The sequence below is a fragment of the Camelina sativa genome, chromosome 20 (assembly GCF_000633955.1).
Source record: "Camelina sativa cultivar DH55 chromosome 20, Cs, whole genome shotgun sequence".
NCBI lineage: Eukaryota > Viridiplantae > Streptophyta > Magnoliopsida > Brassicales > Brassicaceae > Camelina > Camelina sativa.
In genome coordinates, this window is record NC_025704.1 from 6,166,558 (window position 1) to 6,183,249 (window position 16,692).

The 16,692-nt window shown below is 35.2% G+C and overlaps 2 protein-coding genes across 2 annotated transcripts; one reads left to right on the forward strand and one right to left on the reverse strand.

The window, feature by feature from the left end:
* On the forward strand, positions 7,302 to 11,226 carry LOC104769606 (telomere repeat-binding protein 4-like). The gene is made up of 10 exons (XM_010493860.2): positions 7,302 to 7,668; positions 8,125 to 8,239; positions 8,351 to 9,083; positions 9,180 to 9,356; positions 9,445 to 9,495; positions 9,573 to 9,652; positions 9,774 to 10,009; positions 10,123 to 10,443; positions 10,529 to 10,592; positions 10,687 to 11,226. The coding sequence occupies exons 2-10, from the start codon at positions 8,156 to 8,158 to the stop codon at positions 10,876 to 10,878; spliced, it is 1,938 nt and encodes a 645-aa protein (XP_010492162.1). The 5' UTR covers positions 7,302 to 7,668; positions 8,125 to 8,155; the 3' UTR covers positions 10,879 to 11,226.
* On the reverse strand, positions 12,920 to 13,532 carry LOC104769607. Its single transcript, XM_010493861.2, has 2 exons — positions 13,230 to 13,532; positions 12,920 to 13,119 (listed from the first exon to the last, which is right to left on the reverse strand). Exons 1-2 carry the CDS (start codon positions 13,503 to 13,505, stop codon positions 13,015 to 13,017), a joined length of 381 nt encoding a protein of 126 aa, XP_010492163.1. The 5' UTR covers positions 13,506 to 13,532; the 3' UTR covers positions 12,920 to 13,014.

A 16,692-nucleotide genomic window follows, 5' to 3' on the forward strand; every position in this document is an offset into this window, starting at 1 on the left:
TTAAATGTTATACATTTTTATAAACCTATTTAATTAATTCACCCATTGATTGAGTATGCATTGGCTTGTAGGAATTGGGGTATTTTTCCGGGACTTATGCACTAGAACATTGACCATTGATGTCATAGAGCAGTTACAGAATAATATTCCAGTGTTGCTTTGTAACTTGGAGAAAATCTTCCCTCTTGATTTTTTTGACGTGATGGAACATCTTCCAGTCCATCTCCCACATGAAGCAGAGCTTGGTGGACCAGTCCAATTTCGGTGGATGTATCCTTTTGAGCGGTTTATGAAATCTCTTAAAGGAAAGGCCAAAAATCTTGCCAGAGTTGAGGGATCGATAGTCGCCGGCAGTTTAACAGAGGAAACGTCTCACTTCACATCATACTACTATAGCCCCACCGTGAGAACAAAAAAAACACGTACTCGACGATATGACGACGGAGGCGTTGCACCTACATATAACGTTCCGGATGTTCCAGATATATTTGCTCAGATAGGAAGACTTGCTGGAAAGTTAAAGGAAGTTTGGTGGGAAGATCATAGCTACTCTCGAACTGCTCACAATTACATCTTGCGGAATCTCGATTACGTTCAACCTTTTGAGAGGTATTTATTTTAAAAAAAAATTAAATTTAAATTTTATTTACTAGATAACAAAATAACACGTATCCTTTTTATAGACTTTTCGAAATGCAGATTCGTGAAGCATATCCTAATTTAGAAGAAGTTGATTATGAAGCTTACAAAGAGCGGGATTTTGCTAATTGGTTGAAATACTATGTAAGTATACATATAATATTGGTTTAAACTATATGTATAATTTATTTATTCTTTAATTTTAATAAACTTTTCCTATTATATATAGGTTCAAAATGGATGTGGAAATGAACCCTTGCCTCTTTGGTTGCATGAGCTCGTTCAAGAACCAATAGCAAAAATCACCACTGCTCCGATGTACTTCACTCGCGGTTACACTTTCCATACGTATGCTCATGGTTGTCGGAAAGCTACAGCAAATTACGGAATCTACGTACAAGCTGGTGATAGTGATTTCTATGGCATTTTGGAACAAATCTTAGAAGTTGAATATCCAGGCCTTCTGAATCTAAGATGCGTACTTTTCAAGTGTAACTGATATGATCCATCGCCCCGAGGCATGCGAGTAAATAATTGGGGAGTTGTCGATGTAAACGCCAACAGATCGTATGCCAAATTTGATCCTTACATCCTAGCATCACAAGCACAACAAGTGAGCTTTATTCCCTATCCTCGTTTGCGGCCTAGACGTGATATGTGGTTATCAGTTATCAAAGTTAATCCTCGAGGCCGTATCATCGGGTTAGTTGATGACCAAGTCGTGATGCAACAAGAGAGAGTCGATGAAATTTCCATTCCAAACATATCAACAGAAGATGTGATCCACATTGATCCACAAAACCGACAAGTAGAGGATGTTGGTGATGTCTCTGAAGAAGAGGGTGAATTAGACGAATTCGAAGAGTCTGATGATGGAGATGATTCTAATGATGATGATGTACTTTCTAGTAATTCAGACAATGAATCTGATTAAATAATTATTGTAGTTTTTGTTGTTTTTTTTTTATCAAGATATTGCTCTTTTGCGACGGAATTGCGTCAAAATTATGACGCTTTACAATGGTTGCCTCGCAAACTCCTCGCAATTTACTACGTAATTGCGACGTTTTAAAGTTTGCGACGAATTTGCAAGAGTTTTGCTATGGTTCATCGCAAATGCCTTGCAGAATTGTTTATGTATATTTAAATTTATTTTTATATCTTCTTCTTTAATTGTTTTGTAGTTCTACTATTAAAGTAATACAAGGAAGTTAGTAGATTCTAATGTGGATAATGAAGCTTGAACTTTATAATAAGGATATCCAAAGAAGTTTTATTTTGTAGAACTAGGTAGATTACTATCCAATGATGTATAAATGTAGAAGTAGGAGAATTCATTTGGTATGAAGTTTATAGAACTTGGTGAAATAATATTATCCAATGAAGTTTGTAGATTCTAATGAGGATAGTGAATCATATTTGGCACTAGGTAAATTATAATGGTGTTTTGTTGTGTTTTTTTTCATAAGTTTTTGTTGTGTTTTACAATGGTTTTGCTACGTAGTTGCGAAGTCAATAGATATTGCGAGGTAGTTGCGAGGTTTTGCCGAGGGTCATCTCGCAAATGCCTCGCAATATTAAGTAATTGTAATATTTCTAAACATTTTAAATATTAGCTTGAATCTTGGACCCAAGATTTTGCTGGTTTTAAAAACATTAATAAAAACATTAATTAGTTAAGGTCTAAACATTATTTAATCTTTAGTTTAATTTAATATAAACATTAATTATTTTTTTTTGTTGTTTTAATTTTCGAATTATATGGTTTTGTATTGCAACGTATTTGCGAGGAACTCTAGCAAAGCCGTCGCAATATTTAGGGTTTCCTATTGCGACGTTTTTGCGAGGGAACGTTGCAACGGCGTCACAATATTTGCTACGGAATTGCGAGAAGTCAAAAAGTTTATATATACACCGCAGCCCTTAGTTTGAGCTCGCTCAAACCACGCCGCATCCAAAACCCTAAATTCTCTTTTCTTCTTCCTTCTTCTCCGTTTAACCTCCCGTTTTCCGGTTAATCCTTCTTCTTTCCCTAATTTCTTCCTCCAATCTTCTTCTTCTCCGACTCGACTCGGCTTCTCCAAAGGTAAATCTGACAGTCATTTTTCTATAGTTTCATTTTGAATCGATTTACGGTTTTTCATTCGATTTAAGTGTTGTTTTATTCGATTCACGGGTTTTTCAATCGATCTGTAGATGTTTATTCGATTTAGAACCCTTAACCCTAAACCGATTTAGAACCCTAATTTATTCGAATTTGATCTCAGACTTTTTTTTTTCTTGTAGATGTTTTCTGGGAACGACTACACACGATTCCTCTCGCAGACTAATGCTCCAAGTCCATGCAGTGGTGGTTCTCGAGGGTCGTCATCGGGGGTTCAAGGTTCTCGACATGCAACCTCACAGCATAGGCCTCCGGCACCTGCTTCATCTCCACCCATTCGTACGCCTCCAACCGCTGCTGCATCTCAAACGATTGTTCCCGATGCAGCCACACCTTCATCTCCAGCCACTCCTACATCTTTGCCTCAACGTTTAAACAGTATGACGTTGGAGGAGTTACTCGAGAGTCCTGGCCGTCAAAATCTAACACGATTAGATCCAAACCGTCCACCAGGAACTCTCTGGTAACTGAATGATTAACTTATTTCAATTTTAAATTTGAATTTTTAATTTTAGGATCAATACTTACATCAAAACAATTATGTTATCCCTAGGTTTTGTGATGATGGAGGCGTTGCAGCCACTGTCCGCAGCATCTTTGAAAGAGATTTCAAAGAGCCTCATGCTAATTGGTCACAAACGCCACAGGCGGTCGTAGATCGTTGGTATGAAACTTTTGCGGTAAGTAATAGTTTAGTTTAGTTTAATCGTTGATATATAACTTATGTAGCTTGGATCAATACTAATATATTTTGTTTTCTTTTTACAAGCAAACATATAACTGGGACCGTTCTATAAACGGTAGAGTTAGACATGAGTTTGAGAAGAAGTTGAAGGAGCGGATGTGTGATCAAGTGTGCCGGTGGAAGGGAAAGTGGAGGGAGAATGGTGATGATGCAAGGCCGCGATGGATTGATCCTCAAGTATGGGATGGACTAGTTAAGTATTGGCGTGATCCCAAATCAGAAAAAAGAGTATCAACGGTCGTAATGCTCGATATCATGATCCTGATGGCACTGGCATACATAAACACCGCTCAGGCCAGACCTCTTTTAAAGCTCGTGCCAGAAAACTTGTAAGTTTCTAAATTCTTACAAGTTACTTCTTGTCTGTTAATTCTTACAAGTTACAAGTTTCTAAATTCTATGTTACTTCTTGTCTTTTTCTTACTAATGACCTTTGTCTTTTGTTTTACTTTGTGTTAGTCTGAGGTGACTGGTGAAAGCACTCCGGATTATCTACGTGTCCTAGAAGACACTCACAAAAAACCCGATGGGAGTTTTGTCGATGGAAAGTCAGAGTCCATCTTCAATGAAGTGTCATCAAAGATACAAGAGGTTCAGTCTCAGCTCTGTTCAGGGGATAACACGGAGAGTTCTGCTTCTGGTGGGTTGTCTGTTCATGCCAAGAACAAAATTTATGCCGAGGTAAACTTCTATTTTATGTTGGATGTTTGATGTTGCCTTATTGTTTGGAGTTTTTGTTGGATGTTGAACGTATTTCTTGTGTGCTTTTGAAAACTCTAAAGTTTGTCTTGTATGAGTTTGTGTTGTTGTTTTTAGTTTGTCATATGGTATGCTAAGATTGGTCTTGATAGTTTGTCATAAGATTAGGATATGCTACATTTGTGTTGTTGTGTCTGTTCTAGGATCCGAATCTTGTATGTCACTTGTTGGCTGTTTCAAATGAATATGAAACTAATTGTTTGATTGTATTGCTCGTAGGTTGCTCTGAGGAAGAAAAATAGACTTTATGGAGTTGGTTCTCTGCAACATGAAGCATCTTCAGCCCATTTTGGACCATCGCTTCCGCCTACTGAGGATCCGATTGTTCTTGCTCAGAAGCTTGCTGTCGCTGAAGCTACTCTTGCAACCCAGGCCACTCAAATTCAAGACAGTGCTCAAAGGATGCATAGCTATGATGCATATTTTGACTACCTTGCCGGCAAGGATCCTGAGTTTGCTGCTAAGTTTGGAAGCAGGCTTGTTGACTCCAATCCTCCAGCAACACTAGACGGCACAGGCACAGGCACAGGCACAACCACTGGCACAGATACAGGAACCGGAACTGGGGTTCCCTCTCTATCACCCTCTTTTTAAGACAATTTGATATTAAGTTCTAAGGTTGATTTTGTTTTTTTGGACATGGTTCTAATGTTGTTGTTAAGACAATTTTTTGTTTCTTAATTTTTTGTTTAGAAACAAAAAATTGTCTCGGTTAATATGTCTGAATTTTATTTTATATTTTGATTATAATTTCTATTTCTTATAAAATATTGTGAAAATATAAATATATAAATATATAAATTTGAAAATCAAAAATATAAATATCAAAATGAAAAAAATTCTTAATTCCGTAGCAAATTTATGCTACGGATCTGCGATGATTACTAATTTGCTACGGATTTTGCGACGAAACACATATCTGGGTTTATAATCTTATTAAAACTTTGTGACGGAAACAACGTCGCAAAAATCTAGCAAATCTGCGAGGGATTTACGTCGAACATATTTTGCAAGAGGAAAGCGAGGAATGTTGTTCATCGCAATTTACGAGTGCTTTGCGACGGACATTTATTGCAAGAGAGGTGCGAGGAATGTTGTTCATCGCAATTTGCAAGTGTTTTGCGACGGACGTCTATTCGTCGCAAATTTTGCGAGGGAAGTGCTATGTGTATTAATTTGCGACACACGATTAGCGAGGAATTGACGATCCTCGCAAATTCCTCGCTAACACCAGTTTGCGAGGGAAGAGCGACAAATCTTGCCATCGCAAATCGCGTATTTTCTTGTAGTGATAGTGCATTAGTGCGTATACACGAGCTATAACAAGTTATTTTGACAAACTAGATATAAATGACAAATACATATATATATGTTATTGTTACATAGTCGTCACATTAATATAAAAATCATTTGTTCGTCAACAATATGTATATGATACCCATAACATTATTAAACTTAGAAGTTGATTGATATAGGAGATCTGATATTAGAAAATTCTGAAAATGTTAAGTTGGCAATATGTGTGTGAATATATAGACTATAAACACATGCATCTACTACATGAAACACAAACACATGGTTTTCTTAATACACAACGACATGGATATAAGTCCAATATTATCGGCGTATTAAAAAATAATATGAGGGGGGGGCCGAGGGGGTCATGAGTGTGACAATCAACCATGTGAAATCTTGTCTTTCTATATATATCCTTTGATTTGTTATATATATATATATATATATATCTTGCGATAAGCTTATTATGCCAACTGACTTTCAAAATAAATGGAATATTCTCGATTTGCTAGGTGGTTGGATCTCGTATTCATTTAAAAAAAACAAATAATATATGCAACACAAACTTATTTTATTGCTATTCTCCTATATCCGATTTTAACGAATAATATAACATTTCTTACAACTAGGAATATGCTCTTTTCCCGGCCAATTAAGAATATGCTTGACACTATTATTATAATGTTAATCAAAGACAACCATGGATGTTTATCCTAAAATGTAGATACATTTCATCAGTAGTAGTAGTAGATCTATCATTTATATCATGCATATATATATCTAAAGACGTGGAGATGTTTTTTCACTTTTAAGATGCTCTATAATTTTAACAACGACGTGGAGTAACTAATCACTTCCTCATGTCTATTATTATCATACATTGTAGTATTGTTCCAATGAGGGAACTTGACTAAATAGAGAAATGGGTGAAAATGCATTAGTCGCTATTGGACTAATCGTCACAGAAGAAATTAATTAGGTGTCTTTTGGCCTCTGGTCAATAATACAGTATATAACAAACTACTCCATTTATAATAACGTGAGAACAAACTTACCAAAGTTAATATTTTACCCATAAAAAAAAACAAATGAGAGACATAAATAAAGCTTTGAACAATATTTATGGGGAAAGGATTCAATAGTTACGAATGATATAAATGATAAACCTTACTCTAGTAGTAGTAGTAGTAGTAGTAGTACATTAAAAGAAGCCATTGGGGGACAACAAATGAATAAGTTTTTTTTTTTTTCAGAAAGCGAAAACAATTCCAGGTGTACAACCACGTAAGCAAGGGAGATACACGTGGACCAATGAGATAAAAACGTGGACGGAACAGTAAAAGGAAAGTATCCACGCGGTATCACAAATCACAATCCTCATCATAATTAATAATATTCCCCCTCATTTTGGGAATATAATTTTTTTTTTATCCAATCCCGAAATTAAAACCCTCTCTTTTTTTTTTTTTCTGACAATGACAAAGAAAAAATAGGTTTCGTGTAGTGAGAGGATCCTCCACGTGTCGTAGTGATAATAAAAAAGTGAGATGAGATTAGGAGAAGCGTGACTGGCTAAAGCCGGTAAAACCAATATCCCATTGAACTGCCTCATCCGGTTGTGTGGTTAATTTCTCTGCTTTGTTACATTTTTTTTTTTTTTTTTTTTTTTTTNCTGAAAAAAGGAATAAAAATGGGGGTTTAAGCTTTTTGAGGGGGTGGTTTTTTTGTTTTCAGAGGGTTTTATGTCTTTCTTCTTCTTCCTATTCTTAAAAAAAAAAAAAGAGAGATTGAGATAGAGAAAGTGAAGGACGATCGCAAAATCTTCCAAGGATTTTACAAAGCTTCTTTTATAACAAAAATAAATTTGTATAGCATTTTTATCATCAATTTGCTTTCTTTTTTTTTTTTTTTTTTTTTTTTTTTTTTNNNTTTTTTGAATAATCAGAGATTTGGCACTGGGGTAAAGTAGCATACATTTCTTTTTTCCCAGTTTGCGTGATCTATAATTTAACTCCTGTGCGCGAGATTGTGATCCAAGAGGGCTCGTCGTTGTTTTCGTGATTCGGTGAGTTTTTTTTTTTTAACTTTTTTGGTCATCACAATTTCACAATTCATCATCTGTTGAAATTATTAAAATCTGTTGTTTGTCTGAAGTTTGCTATGGAGATCTGATCAGGAAGATCGTGGTGTTCTATTGTTTGTTTTTACGTAAATTGTTACTCTTGTTCTGTTTTCTTCGTCTCATCATTTTTTTTTTTTTNTTTGTTATTTCCATTGATACGCTTAATTTTTGCATGTTTTAAAAAATAAATATATATATACATATATTTAAAATTTGATGAATGGGTTTGGTGTTCTTTATTGATCTGATCTATATAAGGGGGTTTAGTTTTATCTTCCTGGTTTTTGCATCTGATCTCCGATCTGTGTAGATCACTGAGAGCTTAATTTTGCTGTAGATGATGATGATGATGATGATCATGACAGTTAATCTTTGTTTATTTTTTTTTTAAAATTGCAGGGGTTGTTTTTGTTACGCGTAATTGAGAGATATGGTGGTTAAGAGGAAGTTAAGTTGTGGCTCTAATGTCTTTGATTTCCCTAGTATTCCCAAGGCTCCTCGTTCTAGCCTCAGGGTATATATAGATTCTTGTGCCCTTCATTTGGATTTATTTACCTTTTCTGTCTGTGTTGTTTTGTTTTACTAAATTCGAATCCTGATGAAACTTGTGTTTTTCCTGTTTTAGAGGAAGGTATCATCAAGTAAGTTAGCTGATGATAAGGATAACAGTCAGATCTGTGCGATTGATTTGCTTGCTTCTCTTGCTGGAAAGTTACTTGAAGAAAGCGAGAGTTCTTCAACGTCTACTACCTATGCGAATCATGATCATCTCGGTGGTGGAGTCATTAAGCAGGAGGTACTTGAAGATGTCTATAATAATAACAAGCCTTGTAAATCTGAGTTCTCTGATCATGTAAACCTTGCCTCAAAGTCCACTAGTAGCGTGACGTGTTTGCAAGTTTCGTCTGTGGATAATGATGGCATCTTGGAGCAAACACCGGTTTTTTCTGATTGTAAGAAGGAGGAGTGTGGTTTGAAGTCCCTTGTTGGCACTGAGGAGGAGACATGTGTTGTGAATGAGGCTGGTGGTTTCGTTGCTGATGGTTTTAGTTTAAAGGATCCGAGTCAATTACGTTTGCAGTCTCCAGAATCAGTCCATCTGGATGGTGATGTTAAATTGGCACCATGCACAGATCGTGTCCTCGATGATTCTTTTGAAGGATATGTGAATCATTCTAAGTTAGTTTGCAGAGATGATGACGATAACTATTGTAAGTATTACAAATTTAGTGACAACTGTAAGAAGTCGTATAGGCCTCCTCCCTCTCGGGTTGGAAATCGAAGAATCAAGAAGTGTGTGATGAAAAATTACGGGAGAGGAGTCTCCAAGTTGAAGTGTTCTGAAGACACTAGAACAGGTTTGTATCATATATTTCTGCTGTGTTACTCTTTTGGGGCATCCATTTTTTGTTGTTGCTCTGCCCTTACTTTTGCTTGCGGATATCTGTCTGTAGATGGTCATTTGAAGGCTCTGTACCGCAAGAGAAAATTACCTTATTATGGTTACAACCCATGGAAGCGTGAGACCGTTCATAGGAAGAGAAGACTGTCTGACAAAGGGTTGGTCGTAAATTATGACGGAGGACTCAGTAGTGAAAGTGTTTCTAATTCACCTCTGAAGCGAGAATCAGGTACTTTTCAGTCTATATTCAGAAGCTTCATTATCAGGCTGATATGGTTTTTATTTCATGATCTTTTTGGCTTCTTTGTTATATGCAGAAGACGGTATTCTCTCTAGCGAAATAGGTCTTCATTTAAAGGACTCCCCTGGTACTTGATCAGTTCATAATTCATAGAATTTGACTGAGACGTGATATGTGTGGCTCATGTTACATCATTGTTTGCAGTCAAGTTCAGCATCAAGTCGCTTAGGATTCCGGAGCTTGTTATTGAAGTTCCAGAGACAGCAACTGTAGGGTTACTGAAGGTGCGTGATTAATTTGTCTTTTCCTGTCTGTCGGTCTCTTTAGATGTTCCGGTTCTGCTGTGTGCAATGATCAATGTTATTTCATAACATTAGTCATGATACTTAACACTTTCGGTTGCAGAGGACGGTGAAAGAGGCTGTTACTGCTTTACTCGGTGGTGGAATACGTATTGGGGTGTTAGTCCAAGGGAAGAAGGTTAGGGATGACAGCAGCACTCTATCACAGACTGGTCTTTCGTGTAGAGATAACAACCTTGGCTTCACCTTGGAGCCTGGTCCTGAAACACTGCCTGTACCTCTTTGCTCTGAAACTCCTGTTGTTTCTATGCCAACCGATTCCACCGATTTGTCAGAAAGGTGCAAACAAACCTGTTCTTATATATATTTTGGATTGCTGCAAAATTTTGCTTTTGTGTACGGATAAATTTGAAGCTCTAGAGATCCTAAGGAAAATTATTCGCTCTTCCCAGGTCCGCAGCTTCTCCCGCATTAGATATTGTAATCCCTCTCCCTCCCCAAGATGCAGATCTCCTGATTAATTCAGGAAAAAGTGTGGAGACTAACCATGAGTTAGTCCCATATCAGAGTGACATATCAGCTGATGAACAACCTTCATCAGATTCAAGAGCGTTGGTTCCAGTTTCGGCCTTGGAATCCGGGCCTCTAGCAATTGTTCCACTTAATGAGAAACCTAAGCGTACAGAGCTTTCACAGCGAAGAACCAGAAGACCATTCTCTGTTACAGAGGTAGAAGCTCTAGTACAAGCAGTTGAAGAAGTTGGGACTGGAAGGTAAAAAGTCTGATTCAATTGATGATGGTTAATATAATAACTTGGTTGTGGGGGTCAGACTAATGATAAAAAAATTATCTTGCAGATGGCGTGATGTGAAATTGCGTTCTTTTGAGAATGCAAGTCATCGAACCTACGTGGACTTGAAGGTAAGATACATAGCAAAAAACTGGTCAAACACACTTTGAACCTTATCCACTAGAAATTGAAAGCTTAATGGTTCCAATAACCGTGTGATGGCAGGACAAATGGAAAACGTTGGTTCACACAGCAAGTATTTCACCACAGCAACGAAGAGGAGAACCAGTGCCTCAAGAACTTCTAGACAGAGTCTTAGCAGCACATAGGCATTGGTCAGAGCACCAAATGAAACAGAACGGGAAACTACAGGTGGCTACAACAATGGTGGTTGTTCAATCAGGTTCGTCCATGTAAAGAAGGGGAAAGATAACAACAATAACTTTCACTTGACGACTAAGGAAACATCGTGGGCAACTGTACAAAGGCAAACCAACAAAAGTATAGAAGCATGCTTAATTTCTAATAAGAAGACTATATATATATATATATATATATATATTTATTTTTGTTATCGAAGCTGCCAGAAACAAGACGTTCCTTTGACTCTTTTGGTTACTTTATGGTACATCTGTTCATTCCAAATTTCTAATTGATTTGAATTTGTAATATGATGTTATTATTGGTTGGTAGGTCCGGGAAATGTAATTTTAGACAATTCTTTTATTTTTTTTTGTTCATCATTCAATCTATGGCAGTTTAACTTTTGAGGAGTACTCTCTTGTTGTTAGAGTTGGATATTTCTTCTTTCCATAGTCGATTCTATTCGATGGTCTTCATCAAGAGGTCCATGAGATCTACTTATAAAACTAACGAAAACCATTTATGAAACTAAGTTCTTGTTTACTTTATGGGGTTAGGGTTTTTGGAGGTTCTTCCATCATATTGTAGATAGATTTTCAAAATCACTCATATAAAGAAAATAATGAAGTGGATTGCTGTAAAAAAAATTATATAATTTGTTTACCTAATTTTGTTGACGATTTCTATCGTCCATATTCTTGCCGAGTTTATATTGATTCTCTTGGAACTCTTTGAATAATTATTTATTTCTGTTATTTGCACGTCATAAAAGCGACTATATATGTAGTATGTAGATCTCGGGTCCTTGAGAGTTGAGACCAATAAATCTGATCGTGGATGTGACATTTAGATAATAAATATAGCCACATTTAGTCTTCTATTGCATTGATGAGAGTATCAAGTTCTAAACTCAAATATGCAGCAGGTTTTGTTTGTAGAATCTCCACCAAATAATAGATAACTTTTCAAAAAAATTATATCTTCAACTCATCACGTTTTTACGAACCAGAACCACACTACAAATAATGGACATTAATACAGTATCGAGGGGTTATATATATATATATATATTCGTTGATGGATAAAAGCCAAGAAGCGACAAAGTCAATTCATGTATTTTCAAAATTGAATTGGATCAATGTCGTCATGGAGGCAAGTGACCTTCAGCTAATATCCTCGAGGTGACCATATGCCCGTCACACTCTCCAATCCTATATATTTGATGCTTTTATAAGTTTTTAACAGAACCATCTATCTTATTTCATTGTCATCATATATAACAAATCTAGAAACTACAAGGAAACATGTTCAAGTATGTGCATAATTGCTAATTTAGACTTGAGACTGAATTAAAAACACATTTACCATTATACTTAACGATGCAATAATGCAATCTAATTCTTTCATTTGGTGAAAGTTTATTATGAATATAATGACCTTACATTGTGGATAAAGCGAGAGCTATATATAAACTACTTGTACAAGAACAAGATTTACGAAACAGATGGTGTCTTCGATAATATTTCCTTTGTATGTGATTTTCCAGTGACATATAATATAATTTTATCTACTATACTCAAAACTTCTCTCTAAAGAAAGAAAATTAATTTGTACAAACTTGAAGAAGATAATGTTGCAACTCACTCAAGCAACTTTATATTGATCACTTTGGAAAAAAAGTATGTAACTCGTACGTGTCTCGTCTCCACCAACAACATAAAAGAGAGTATGCATCATCTCTCGTCTCAACCACAACTTTGTTACACAAGCACAAAAGTTACAGTTTTATTCCTCATAAGTAACCAAGGTGTCAAATATAATGATCTTCAATCTAACTCGTTTCTCTCTCTGGTTCAAACATTTCGATATGATTCCTCATAATCGGAGATGTAAGTGTTTTAAATTTATCTAATTCCTTATCTTTCTTTCTCCCAATATAAGCCCAAAAACCCCCAAATTTAATTCTGAATACAACACTATTAACTCAACTTTTGTAAACACACCACCCAAAAAAGTTGTTGAACGATCCAAGAAAGATAATTTCATTTATATTTATAACAATAAAAATATATAAAAAGATAGATAGATAGATAAGTTTGTCTAGGATAAATTGAATTGCTTGGCCATTTATAAAGAGGATATGACCATCAATTCATCATTGCATACAACTTATTAGATCGACGAAGAAGATTACTTGTCGTAGATGACAAGTGCGCGAGTGTTCTCAGTATCTGCCAACATTTGAGTCACTTGTCCCCGAGAATTGTACAATTGCCCCAGTGGGTCGTAATAGTACTGCACAGTGAAAATTATAATGAATATGAAAATGTGCTTTATTATATATATGGCGATAACAACTAAGACTTGATTCTTGGTCACAAAAGAAAGAAGAGAAGAGCACTTACCCGGTAGAGCCGTTGGTGAGGCATGATACGTTCCTCAACTATCCAACCAGGGTGAAGCCACCTGTATCGAGGACACGAATGATCGAACACAGAACAATGTGTACCTGGGATTGTGTTCAATCTTTTCTTACGATTCACAACCATCAAAGTCTCTCTGCCTTCTCTGGACAAATTCGCAATGCTAGTCTCGTAATCGATCCCCTTCAACGCCCTCCTCTGTCGTGGACGCTTCTCTTGTTGTGGTCCAGAAGCACTTGATGATGATCCCTCATCCATATCTTATCGTCTCTTGCTCTTTTCACGTTTTTGTTTTATAAACGAAAGGTTTATCACCATATATAAAGAGTACATTAACATATAAGGGTATATTATCTATAATTTGTATGTATTCGTTATTTTGCACCCTATATGGAAAGATATCTATTTGCCCTAAAAGATATATAGAAACATATCTTTAAGAGATTGCATCGTTGTCAAAAGAAAAAAAGAGACTACATATATGACCCACAACTCATTAATGTATTTATTTTTTTATTTTCGATATTTTTGCATTTTATATGGAAACATATCCTAAGAAATTTATACAAAGTCCACAACACATTAATGTATCTTTTACATTTAATAGCAAATATAAAATAAATATCAATTTAAAGCTTTTTGACTAAGTTTTTTTTTTTATCTTATGATTTTTTTTTTGGAAAAGTTTTACCTTTACAATACAACTTTCAAACTGGAAAGATGGTTACATTGCTGTAAAATAATATTAAATTAGATTAGCTTGTTTTAAGTTCCTACCAATTTAATTTCACCCATATAACATAGATCTTTTATATGGGATTAGATGAATATCCAAATATGTTACTTGTTTCTTTATGTTTGATCACTTTCATATAAGTTAATAAAAATTTATACTCGAACACAGAATATTTATACTCGAACACAGAATATTCACATAATTATGTATGTTATACCAGATAAATATTTAAAATTAATAAAATTTAAATTTATAAACAGAGAATACATGTATTCAGTCTAAATCTATTATAATATAGTCGAACATGTAACTATTTAAAAAAAACGGTTATAGAACGATTTTTTTTTACGTATACATAATAAGACGAGTATCTCATTCCAAAATATATACATCTAGGTTAAATATTTGAAATAAATGAAACTGAAACCGAATCCAAATTTGATTTAGCACCCTTAAATAAACAGTTGGAAATGTTTGGATTGCATTTAGAATAATATACATGTAATATCACGTATTTAAATTATATCTTAATTTTTTCTTATATATATCATTTCTGCAGGTCTGAGTAGAGGTTTATATGAAAATTTTCTAATCTTTAAAAAAATTATGCAAAAATAACCCCGCACGTATGTGCGGATCCGAACCTAGTAGATTAGATGAATATCCAAATATGTTACTTGTTTCTTTATGTTTGATCACTTTCATATAAGAATTTCTCTAATTTTAAATTACATTAGCTTATCCTAGTCTTGTATCATCGAATTTCTCTTGACATATAGGTTCAATTCAATGGTTAGTTTAACTCTATAGTTAAAATGCTATTTGTTTAGCTGGTTTCGTATACATATATCTTGATGTAAATGTACCTTCTTTTTTTTTTCTTGGATGTGCTTAACTAGATTGAAGAATCATCGTTAATATCATTTATATAATTTTTTTTTAGATTTGGGTTCTCTTTTTTATATTTAGAGTATAGTTTTTAGGGGTAAGGTTTAGTTCTTAGGATTTAGGGTTTAGAATTTAGTTATTTTATATATTAAAAATGAGTATTTTTGAAAATAAAAACCATGAAAGGGTATTTTTGAAAAATGACATAGAAAATAGGTATTTTTGAAAATCTCCATATACAATACTATGTCGTTAGAACGGCTTTGACGAGCTTACTTTATCCACTAAAGCAAGTGTAACATGACACAAGAGAATTCTAGACCAAGTCATGAATGTCTCTATCATACCTCACTTACCATGATTAACATAGCCAACCTTTGAATCTAATAATATGTTCACTAATCATGTTTTTCTTTTCTTTCTAAAAATTCATTTTTTCACCCTTGAGATCTCAAAGATTTTACCTTTTATGTGTATTATCTTTCTAAAATTTAGTAAATACGCCATATTTTACGATGTACTTATGCCCTCTTCACATCTACTCTTTTTCACTTTTTATTGAATTTAAAATACGAGACTGTGAATTAATTCTCAAGGTATATCGTAACGATTTTTTCCTTATTATCTTTATGAACTTAATTACTTTTTAGTTTAGGTTAAAACCTTTTAAATTTGTATAATTATTCAAAAGGAAAACATATTAATTTCTGAATAAACCTCTCTTCAAAATAATTGTTATCTTTCTTATAATTAATTTTACAAAAATATTAGTTACAACGAGTAAATTTAATTTTTAAATATTCTTTTTGAAAAAACTAATATATTAGAAAAATCTTAATTTGATAAATTAAAATTTCTATAAATTAATAAATTTTCAGGGTTCTAATATTATTAATTTATAGAGATTTTACCGTAGGATAAAAAGCTACCAGAGGAGCGGGTGGAAGAGAGGGTGAGTGATTTATGGTGTCAAGGTTCTGGTTGGGCATGGGGGAGGATAATGCCTTATGTAGCAGAGGAGATTAAATTACGACTTTGTGTTGTAGTTGTAGATAATGTAACGGGGGCACATGACCGGATCTCGTGGAGAGAGGTTTGATGGTATATTTACAGTGGCTTCTGCTTACTCTTTGCTCACCCAGTATAGCTCTCCACGTCCACATATGGAGAAGTTTTGGTCTAGAGTGTGGAGGGTTGTGGCTCCCGAGAGAGTGAGAACCTTCATATGGCTGGTCGGGAATCAGACAGTAATGTCCAATGCTGAGCGCTTTCGACGTCACCTGAGTGATGCTTCAGTCTGCACAGTGTGTAAGTGGGGTGAGGAGACTATTTTACATATATTGAGGGATTGTCTGGCTATAGCTGGTGTCTGTAGGAGGATTGTGCCGCCGGGTAAGCTTCAACAATTTTTTGGAGCGTCTTTACTCGAATGGCTTCATTGGAACCTGTGTGGAGATTCAACATCCTGGTCGACTCAGTTTGCTATGGCAGTCTGGTGGGGCTGGAAATGGCGATGTGGTAACGTGTTTGGGACGGTTGGCAAGTGTAGAGACAAAGTTAAATTCATCAAGGATATTGCGAATGAGGTTCTACAGGCTATTGTGTCTCTGAATGGCTCACGGGAACATCGAGGGAGAGTTGAACGGATGATCGCATGGACTGTTCCACGCCATGGGTGGATAAAGGTAAATATGGATGGAGCTTCTCGGGGGAACCCAAGGATTGCAGCAGCTGAGGGTGTTTTGTGGGATGACTCATGTTCTTGGCAGGGAGGTTTTTTGCTAAATATTGGGATATGTTCTGAGGGGGGGGGGGGGGGGG